The sequence below is a fragment of the Hoplias malabaricus genome, chromosome 7 (assembly GCF_029633855.1).
Source record: "Hoplias malabaricus isolate fHopMal1 chromosome 7, fHopMal1.hap1, whole genome shotgun sequence".
Classification (NCBI taxonomy): Eukaryota; Metazoa; Chordata; class Actinopteri; order Characiformes; family Erythrinidae; genus Hoplias; species Hoplias malabaricus.
The window spans coordinates 45307813-45318913 of record NC_089806.1 but is presented as its reverse complement, the minus strand read 5'-3'; the positions used below and the strand labels follow the sequence as shown (position 1 = coordinate 45318913).

Below are 11101 nucleotides of genomic sequence, written 5' to 3'. Positions count from 1 at the left end.
TGTATTTTACTCACATTTCATGATCAAAATTAAGGCATAATTAAAATCCAGTGTGTTTTATCACATTATTCCTGTAGAAAACCATGCATTACAGACAAGAAACTAACAAGGAATAATTGCTTTTTATACATACTAAGTCTCATTTAAATTTGAGAAAAATGAATGGAGCCAAAAATACTTTCAAAATAAAACCATTTTCTTAGCAAACCTTTATAAGCAACTGAAAGAACTAGACAAGTTCAGTAAAATATTCTATTCCGACCACAGTTCTGTTCTTGATGAACAGTTTTTGAATATTTTACCATACAAAATAAGTCTGAGGGCTTTTCTAAACCAAGTGTAGAAGAATGCATACACAATAGGATTGCAAGCTGAATTTGAATAACCAATCCAGCCAAAAAAATCAAACAGCTGAGGTGGGCCCCTCAACCCATGGTATATAATAACAATACTGTAGATTAAAGTGGTGCCCAAGATACAAGAAAGGCTCCCATAACAATGGCCAAGGTTTTAGTGGCCTTTCTCTCTGCCCTACTAACATTTGTTTGTCCTATTGACGAATTAATCTGAGAATGTGTGTTGTGTATTAAACGTGATTGTCTTTGTGCAACAAGATATATTTTAAGGTATAAGCTTAGCATGACAACAGCAGGAATGTACAATGAAAACAGTGCAATTATCAACCCTGTTACCGGCCCTATAATTATCATACACCCTCCTTCACAGAAAATATCACTGAAATCTCCAACATTTTGAATGCTGAGCTCCAGAGAAATCATCCCAAATCCCACAGCCGCAGATACACTCCAACAAACAGTGATCATGAACAGAGTAGTAAGAGGAGTCATTTTACTGTGGTATAGCAGGGGGTGACATATGGCATAATATCGATCAACAGAGATAAATGCAAGATTTAAAACAGAGGCACAGCACAACATTAGGTCAAGGCTAGAGTGTATCCTACAGAATGTGGTCCCCAAATACCAACAAGTCTCCACAGTACGTATCATGCTAAATGGCATCACAAACCCTCCTAATAACAGGTCAGCGACAGCCAAAGAGAGAGTGAGGAAGTTTGTTGGAGTGTGCAGCTGTTTGAAATGACTTATAGATATGATCACCATAAGATTTCCTATTAAAGTAAGAAGTATAACAACACCAATTAAAAAATAAATCACAATTCGCAAACTGAGCGGGAGGACAATCCTCTGACAGGAGTTAGGATTATGTTCGTAACAACGAGATGTGTTTCCAAAGCTCCCATTGTGGATTGTGTAGTCCGTTAAGTCCATGGTTTAAAGTATGTTTACTGTAGAAAGGCAAAAAAAGGATTTTAAAAAAGGCAAATGTCTATAACTGCCTCACTGTGGATTTTCTGTGACTTAAAGTGGTAAATCATTAAACATATATGGTCACTAAGCATTTATGTTCATCCTTACTATAATAACTGAGGTCTAACCTCTGCCTGAATATGAGGGCAAAAAATGTGCACAGAAAAGAGAGCAGCTCACATTTAAACATAATCAAGCCTGTACTTTCTACTTAAACCCTCCTCCAAATTGGACCCTTGATACTCTTCCTAATGATCATAAGGCAATCCAAACAAAGTTGTTTATTGGGATAATTAACCAAAAAATTAAGACTTTTTATAAGTTTTATTTTTTAATGGTAAATAATCCAGAATATAACTCATCTGTAAAGACAACCAAGGGAATAAATATGTCATCCCTTTGACTAAAGTTATCATTTTAAAAATATTTACCGTGAATTGGATAAGTGGTTTCAGACAGTGAATGAATTAATGAATGAAAATATTATTTTCCACTATTTATTACTTTTAAGTCAAGATCAGCAAGATTTTACAAGGAAATACTTTTTCTTTCTTAAAAAAAAAAAAATCAATTTGGCACACAAGTGACACACAAGTGTTTAAAAAAACTTGCTTAGATGCCCAACATATTTATGAATACAATAAACACAAAAATTCATAGTGACATTCACAAACATATTCTGTCAGACTTTTATATATTATGATTTTTTTTAGCTTATTTTTATTTAATTAACCTAAACCATATATAATAGGCATATTTGAAAATAACTTTCAAACTATTAAATCAATGTAAAGAAAGATTGGTTTAGTAATTCAGTTAGAAAAAGTTAGTCTACAATTTGCAATTTTATTTGGCATATGTTTATATTATGAACATACATGAAATTATAGATGAAGAAATTAATGTTATTTTCTCAAGAACTTTATGCAAATTATATAAATTCAAGCTTAGTTTCATTCATGATTTATCCATTATTATTCATATCATTCCAATAAATCAACACATATTTTACTACATTATTTCTTGATGATTTAGCATTGATCAAATAAGATATTTATAAAGAAGTATTTCTCTTATCTGAGCTTTTCGTCTATGAGCATAGGACATTATTGTCAGCACATCATACACACACCAAGTACATTACTTAGGTTTAAGATTTTATTTACACTGCAACTAAGTATTAAGAAAACATCAAGTGATGATGATTAAAGAATTAACAAGAAATTTCTGAAAAACGACTAAAGAAGCTGAACAGTTTATTCAAAGAGTGACTACTTGTGATTGTCCAGAACATCCCTGCATTTAATTCAGAAATATTTCAGTTATTATTTTCTTTTAAAAGTGAGTCTTGCTATGGTCATATCACACTTAAGGCTCTACTTGCATCAGAAGACATATACCACACAGAGGAGATATCACATTTCATTTATATCCTTTCAGAGGTCCACTCCTTCCCAATAAGACACTCCACCAACTAGACCATTAAAACTCTTCCTGAAACTCAACAAATATTCATGCAGCATACATTATTCATCCCCAGAGAAGCCAAATGAAGTTTAGGCCTTTCATCAAAAAAGTAGTGTTGCACAGTATACCAATACTAGAAAAGTATCTCAATACTTTGTCATTAAAAAGGTACAATACCCCATGTAATTAGTATCTGTACTTTAAGGAGTGCTTTAAAATAAGAGTAGTACTTCCAATGTACTTCCAGTGCTTTGTCTCCTCTCCCTCCCTTAATGATATTGCCGCTAGTTTTAGCGACTTTTTTCAGACCTTCAAGCGAGTTATTTAAAAAACAATAAAACCCAACTAGCACCAACGAATTTCTGTACAAACTTTAGCTACTTTTTATAGAAGAGAACTGCCAGTAGCACAACTCATTAGAATAGCGGGACTGACCGTGAGTGGGAGAGACAGCTCTCTTTCTGTGGTTTCTCTGCTCGTGGAGACGGAGCTCCTGGAGACACTGCTCCCTCAATGCAACTCATCTGCTACAGACACGGAGCAGCACAGTCGGTCTGCATGGCAGCTTACACAGATCGGATATGAGTTGCGAATCTGCAAAAAACTGCTGCCCAAAGACATGTTTGCTTCATTTTATTGTAGCGGAGTAACAGTATTCGAGCTGTATAACTTATATAATAATAATTATTATTTTTACTGACTTAAATGACAAAAATATTAACAATTAATTAGAGAGGGAAATACTGTCACCGCTACGTGAGTTCTTCAGGATTTTCAGACTCTTAAGGGACAAACTCCACACACTGTATTATTTCAAATAATGGAAACACTTTATTAAAAGGAAAGATAATAGGTTGATAAACATAGCACAATCATCAAAATCTCACGGAATCGCAGGTGAAACCGGTTTGAATTTAGTAATTGGCTAGGCTATATGACTTGTGAATGAGGTGTTGCTAAATTATTTAATTAGGGTATAATTTTACCAAGAGATTTGTTTCGTTATTAGCTCTGAAAATGAGGAATTTAGCTTACTTTTTTCTTATTTTGGTTATGATCACAGCCGACGTGTCCAGCAGATTTGCGCTCTGTTCTTCCGGTGTTTGACTTGTCACAGTTGAAGTTAGGCTGATTAGTGGGGAGAGTCTCTCCAGGATAAGTCAGCCACTTTCAGCGTCCTTTAGACGGTGTGACGTCAGTCGGGGATTCCCTTCACAGAGAGCTACTGACCTGGCTAGTTTTCCCGGAGCGATATTCTTTTTAAGATGAAAGGACGTCAGAATAATTTCGCTGTTTTCCTTCGATATTCAGGAGCTGTTTTACGAATTAATTAGCTTATTTTACGATTTCAACGGTGTCCCTTATTCTGGCCAAAATAAGTTTCACCTGCTTTGATCAGTCGTAAAATTAAACTTGGATTGGGCTACAAACACGAACGCAAATAAAACAAAGAAAAGATTACCGACAATTACTCGACGATTACTATTTAGTTTCTGTATTGCACTGCTAACTGACACAAGGCGTCCCTTGGAAGTTGCGTGAAGTCCTTTTCTTAAGAGTCTTTGAAGAGTCGGCTTGTCGGCGTAGAGAGAAGACAAAAGAGCTTAAGGAGCGTAAGAAGCGTACTAGAGCCGTACGAGAAGAGATCCAGAAGAGTGGGAAAAAAAAATCAAGAAGCAGAAGTGCGAGAGCAGAGCGACTCCTTTTTCAGATGTGGCGCGGTCACGATCATTTGGGAGGTCTCTTTTCTCTGACAGGATCTTGGGTCTGAGGTTCATGTGACTTTCTTCACGTTTCACGGAGGAGAGAGAGATCACACATTTTTGGCTAATACGAATAATTAAAAAAATGTACTTCATAAATACTTGAATATAGCATAATGAGTGTACGGGATTATTTTTATCATATATATATATATATATCTCGAGTACATTACCAACTATTCTAGATGTTAGAAATTAATTCGTCTTCCTAAATGGAGACAGGAATTTCTCCTCATGATTGAAACAGTAATACACATCATTCGGTTAGTTAGTAGACAGTCACCTGAGAATAACAGAGGATAATATTAATACACATTGCATAATATATGTTTAGAATTCATGATACGTATGCGTCTGATTATGAGGTTTAGAAGGAAAGGGGGCGAAAAGTGACTTCGCAAATGTCCAATTGGGGTCACTGTTAGTCCATGCTGTTTGTCTGGTTTGAACTCGTGTTGGAGGTCACCTTTGGCATTACTGGGCCATCTTTTGATTTTGGATAAGATAAGGAGTGCCATCTCGACACTGATGGCTATAAAACTGGGGTTCTTTAATCCTGGTCTCCAAGACTCTGATTGATCTATTAGACTTAATGGAGTCATAAACTTGGTTTTCTTTTTCTTTGCATTCCTGAAGACGACGGGGGTCACTGAATAGTGTTCTGCTTAGCCTTTGTTGTCAGACATAGGTATGTGCGTGAGTTTGTGTGTGTGTGTGTGTGTGTGGGTGGGGGGGTGCAGAGTCTTTCAACACACACACACACTGTGGAATGTAGGTTCTGTCCCAAAACGTATCATCAGAGTGGAGAGTCTTAATGTTTCATTTCTTGATCTGTTCCATACTCCACTACATTATGTTGAGTTTATTCCGTTTTCTGAACTCAACTGAGAATACATAATTGACTGAGGCATTCTTCTTTGTTCAAACTGTGAACATGTCTTATGACTGTATGACAGGGCACCAAAGATGCAATTGGACCCTGAAATGGTGAAAGGTCACGTGTAACATCATACTTAACAAGCAGATACCAGCGATTTTGCAGACTGCCCTCAGCTTGTAGAGAAAGTAAATTACTTTTCCTGATGTTTAGGTTTTTGTCATGGTATCGTTTCAGTACAGATACCGAGATGTTTATGCAGGCATCATATTGAAAGTCATAAATTTGGTACAGTAACAAAACTAAAACTGGATTAGCACACATCAGGAGTTTTCAATAATTAGCAGAAACTATTGTTGTGAGAAAAGAAAAGGAGACAGGACATCCTGCCACTCTGGCCATTACCAACAGCAGAGAATGAAATAATGCATTATTTGCATATTGCATTGTATTACCATATACCATACCTGTATTTCATGTTAAAAATTAAGGCACAAAATGTGCGAGCTGGGCCACAGTCAAATCAGGGTTAGCACTTACGCATTTGTCATTAAAGGTCCATGTTCAAATACAATTTCAAACTTTATTCACCAGTATCTTTCCCAGATGCCTTGGATAATGTTACAACTAAGAAAGCTACAATCATCATGCTGCCATGTGCAGCTTTCAGTCACCCTAAAACCATGTGTTGTCACCAACCATAGCATAAATATTTAATGCTAATAATTTGTCTTATTGTTTATTATATATATATTTGTGTTCACTGACTGGTTGTACTACTGCCACCTTATGTTTCCCTCTGATATATCGTGTTAATTGTAGATTAAACCTTGGTTCTAGATAAGTTCAAATCATTTCTTTTCTGCACTAAAAGTACATGACTGTTGAGTCTGCAAGCATTGTCAGAAAAGACAACAAGAGGAATCTATCCCAGCACAGCGTCTAATTTACTGTTTGGTTTCAAGCACTACATTCAGTAATTTAATTAGGCAAACCTTGATAAGTGATGCTTCGTCACATCTCTGTGGTTGACTGATTCACACTGTGTTTAATGTTGTTATATTAAAATGTTAAAAGTATATATAAATTGGGGCAAAAAAGTATACAATGACATTATACATGTAGAAAAATATACATAGGTTGGCATCATATCAGAACAAAGTAAATGTAACACATAATATTTTCATTTGAGATTAAAAATGATCTCAACACAAAAACGGCTTGTAAGTAAACCATAAACTACTAAAAGAACTAGACAAGTTCAATAATGTATTCTATTCTGAACACAACTGTATTCTTGAAGAACTATTTTTGAATATTTTACCATACAATATAAGTCTGATGGCTTTTCTAAACCAAGTGTAGAAAAATGCATACACAATAGGATTGCAAGCTGAATTTGAATAACCAATCCAGTTAAAAAAATCATACAGCTGAGGTGGGCCACTAAAGCCGTGGGACACATTAACAACACTGTAGATTATGTTAATAACGCTGTAGAATAAAAGTGGTGCCCAGGATAAAAGAAAGGCTCCCATAACAATGGCCAAGGTTTTAGTGGCCTTTCTCTCTGCCTTACTAACAGTGGGCTGTCCTTTTGACGAATTAATCTGAGAATGTGTGTTGTGTATTAAACGTGATTGTCTTTGTGCAACAAGATATATTTTAAAGTATAAGCTTAGCATGACAACAGCAGGAATGTACAATGTAAACAGTGCAATTATCAACCCTGTTACCGGCCCTAAAATTATCATACACCCTCCTTCACAGAAAATATCACTGAAATCTCCAACATTTTGAATGCTGAGCTCCAGAGAAATCATCCCAAATCCCACAGCCGCAGATACACTCCAACAAACAGTGATCATGAACAGAGTAGTAAGAGGAGTCATTTTACTGTGGTATAGCAAGGGGTGACATATGGCATAATATCGATCAACAGAGATAAATGCAAGGTTTAAAACAGAAGCACAGCACAACATAAAGTCAAAGCTAGAGTGTATCCTACAGAATGTGGTCCCCAAATACCAACAAGTCTCCACAGTACGTATCATGCTAAATGGCATCACAAACCCTCCTAATAACAGGTCAGCAACAGCCAAAGAGAGAGTGAGGAAGTTTGTTGGAGTGTGCAGCTGTTTGAAATGACTTATAGATATGATCACCATAAGATTTCCTATTAAAGTAAGAAGTATAACAACACCAATTAAAAAATAAATCACAATTCGCAAACTGAGCGGGAGGACAATCCTCTGACAGGAGTTAGGATTATGTTCGTAACAACGAGATGTGTTTCCAAAGCTCCCATTGTGGATTGTGTAGTCCGTTAAGTCCATGGTTTAAAGTATGTTTACTGTAAAAGGGCAAAAAAAGGAGTTAAAAAAAGGCAAATGTCTATAACTGCCTCACTGTGGATTTCCTGTTACTTAAAGTGGTAAATCATTACATGGTCACTAAGCATATATGTTCATCCCTACTATAATAACTGAGGTCTAACCTCTGCCTGAATATGAGGGCAAAAAATGTGCACAGAAAAGAGAGCAGCTCACATTTAAACATAATCAGGCCTGTACTTTCTACTTAAACCCTCCTCCAAATTGGACCCTTGATACTCTTCCTAATGGTCATAAGGCAATCCAAACAAAGTTGTTTATTGGGATAATTAACCAAAAAATTAAGATTTTTATAAGTTTTATTTTTTAATGGTAAATAATGCGGAATATAACTCACTTGTAAAAACGACCAAGGGAATAAATATGTCATCCCTTTGACTAAAGTTATCATTTTAAAAATATTTACCGTGAATTGGATAAGTGGTTTCAGACAGTGAATGAATTAATGAATGAAAATATTATTTTCCACTATTTATTACTTTTAAGTCAAGATCAGCAAGATTTTACAAGGAAATACTTTTTCTTTCTTAAAAAAAAAAAATCAATTTGGCACACAAGTGACACACAAGTGTTTAAAAAAACTTGCTTAGATGCCCAACATATTTATGAATACAATAAACACAAAAATTCATAGTGACATTCACAAACATATTCTGTCAGACTTTTATATATTATGATTTTTTTAGCTTATTTTTATTTAATTAACCTAAAGCATATATAATAGGCATATTTGAAAATAACTTTCAAACTATTAATTCAATGTAAAGAAAGATTGGTTTAGTAATTCAGTTAGAAAAAGTTAGTCTACAATTTGCAATTTTATTTGGCATATGTTTATATTATGAACATACATGAAATTATAGAGGAAGAAATTAATGTTATTTTCTCAAGAACTTTATGCAAATTATATAAATTCAAGCTTAGTTTCATTCATGATTTATCCATTATTATTCATATCATTCCAATAAATCAACACATATTTTACTACATTATTTCTTGATGATTTAGCATTGATCAAATAAGATATTTATAAAGAAGTATTTCTCTTATCTGAGCTTTTCGTCTATGAGCATAGGACATTATTGTCAGCACATCATACACACACCAAGTACATTACTTAGGTTTAAGATTTTATTTACACTGCAACTAAGTATTAAGAAAACATCAAGTGATGATGATTAAAGAATTAACAAGAAATTTCTGAAAAACGACTGAAGAAGCTGAACAGTTTATTCAAAGAGTGACTACTCGTGATTGTCCAGAACATCCCTGCATTTAATTCAGAAATATTTCAGTTATTATTTTCTTTTAAAAGTGAGTCTTGCTATGGTCATATCACACTTAAGGCTCTACTTGCATCAGAAGACATATACCACACAGAGGAGATATCACATTTCATTTATATCCTTTCAGAGGTCCACTCCTTCCCAATAAGACACTCCACCAACTAGACCATTAAAACTCTTCCTGAAACTCAACAAATATTCATGCAGCATTTTTCATACATTATTCATCCCCAGAGAAGCCAAATGAAGTTTAGGCCTTTCATCAAAAAAGTAGTGTTGCACAGTATACCAATACTAGAAAAGTATCTCAATACTTTGTCATTAAAAATGTACAATACCCCATGTAATTAGTACCTGTACTTTAACCCCCTGGAGTCTGAGGGGTTTTCTGACACTCTGGTGTAGTCTGACATGCCTTGATTGTTTTACAAATTGTACGCATCTGAAATTATTTTTTCTCAAAGTGTTACACATGCATTCATCTCTGCAACAACAATGTTGAATCAGTAAGAGTGTCATACATCTATATTTTGATTAAATTTACTCTAAACTTAGACTTTCCAAAAACCTGTTTTCAGAAGTGCTGATATACTGTGAAAAAACACATTCTAAACATTTCTCACCGGGACCTTTGAGGTCAAAACTTTGTGAACACGGGTCTTGGCAACACACTGCTGATTCTACTTTTCATAAATTGTATGTAATTTTATACTTAGGACATAACAAATGTGAGGTGACACTCTGTTTTTCTCAGTCACTGGCTCCTACGTTGCATATGTATGAAGATAGGTGCGAAAACCGAGGTGCGAGGTCCCCACCCCACTGCCTAATGAATGGCCCATTAGCTGTCACCACCACAGCTGTCAAAAGAGAAGAGACCAGAGGCAGAGTTTATCACAGTTTATTTCAAAAAAAGAGAACTAAACAAGCAATAAAAACAAAAAAATAAATAACTGGCATGAATTAAAATAAATGGAAAATGTGTTCACATGTAAAGATAGTGATAATATACTAAAGATAGTCATACTGTATATCCTTGTGTGTGTATATATAGTTAAGTCAGTTCAACAAAAGATGCCAGTCTCTAAAACAGTTTCTGTCTGGATGCATGCAAAGGTAGACATCACACTGTTCACACTTCCATGGGGTTTTTGCATACCACACAGCTGTTCAACAAGGCCTTGTGGGTCAGGCCGTCCTGTTGCATAAGTTGTTGACTTATGTTGGTAGCACCAATGTCCAAGAAGTGAAGAAACAGTTTTCTGTACCACTTCAAAGTTTTGTGCTGAGTTGTGTACTGCAAAATGCTAAACTTACAGAGCAGATGTGGAAGGACCATGTGTTTACACGTTGGTGGTCGCAGACTTGGTTGACGCCGTTGTCTTTGCTTGGAGGTGGAGTATTTTCCACATTTCTGAAAGAAAAATAATAAGAAATTTGAGCTTCTGAGCAGTTACAAAGATTAGCTATACATGCCAACAGTCACTACAACTAATAATTACTTGTATTTCAAATACAGTACTTACATATGACCTATGTATAGCAGTACATAGCATAACAAGCTACATAGGATGACTATTACATTCACACAGGCCATTTACACATGACATTACCACACTAGGCTAAACATATACAGCCATTTAGCACTCTCAGCATGCACACTCAGATTAGCAACAGGCTACACTTGAACATCCTGTTTACACAACAGCAGGTTTTTTTTACATTAATTTATGCTTTCATATACAAAGTAATACTTATTTAATTTATTCTTTATTTTAATTTACCCGGAATTCGCGGAGTGTACACAGTAAGCGCGAAGCGTGGGTTTGTTTCATTTGAAAGGAAATATTTCACTTACCTATCACAAAAATCCTCCTTCGGATCAATCCGCATCTCAAAATAAATCTTTCTTCGTCACTGTCCTCCCCGCTTTCGTCAGATTAGCTGAAATCCTCTTCATTTTCCAGAACAAAGCTCTCCTCCG

At 35.2% G+C, this 11101-nt stretch overlaps 2 protein-coding genes and 1 pseudogene across 2 annotated transcripts in view; all 3 read right to left on the bottom strand.

The window, feature by feature from the left end:
* Positions 1-11101, bottom strand: part of stx7l (syntaxin 7-like) — a 300211-nt gene that overhangs the window by 275782 nt on the left and 13328 nt on the right. The gene's annotated exons all lie outside the window — the stretch shown is intronic.
* On the bottom strand, positions 253-1292 carry LOC136702572 (trace amine-associated receptor 1-like; annotated as a pseudogene).
* Positions 6713-7774, bottom strand: LOC136702770 (trace amine-associated receptor 1-like). The gene is made up of 2 exons (XM_066677909.1): positions 7447-7774; positions 6713-7374 (listed from the first exon to the last, which is right to left on the bottom strand). Exons 1-2 carry the CDS (start codon positions 7772-7774, stop codon positions 6713-6715), a joined length of 990 nt encoding a protein of 329 aa, XP_066534006.1.

What these genes read in the sequence shown, in the direction of transcription:
- LOC136702770 (XM_066677909.1), bottom strand. Translation starts at nt 7,774, where the DNA reads ATGGACTTAACGGACTACACAATCCACAATGGGAGCTTTGGAAACACA. An exon ending in GTATTTGGGGACCACATTCT is followed by an intron (nt 7,375 to 7,446) that starts GTAGGATACACT and finishes TTATCTCTGTTG; the next exon opens with ATCGATATTATGCCATATGT.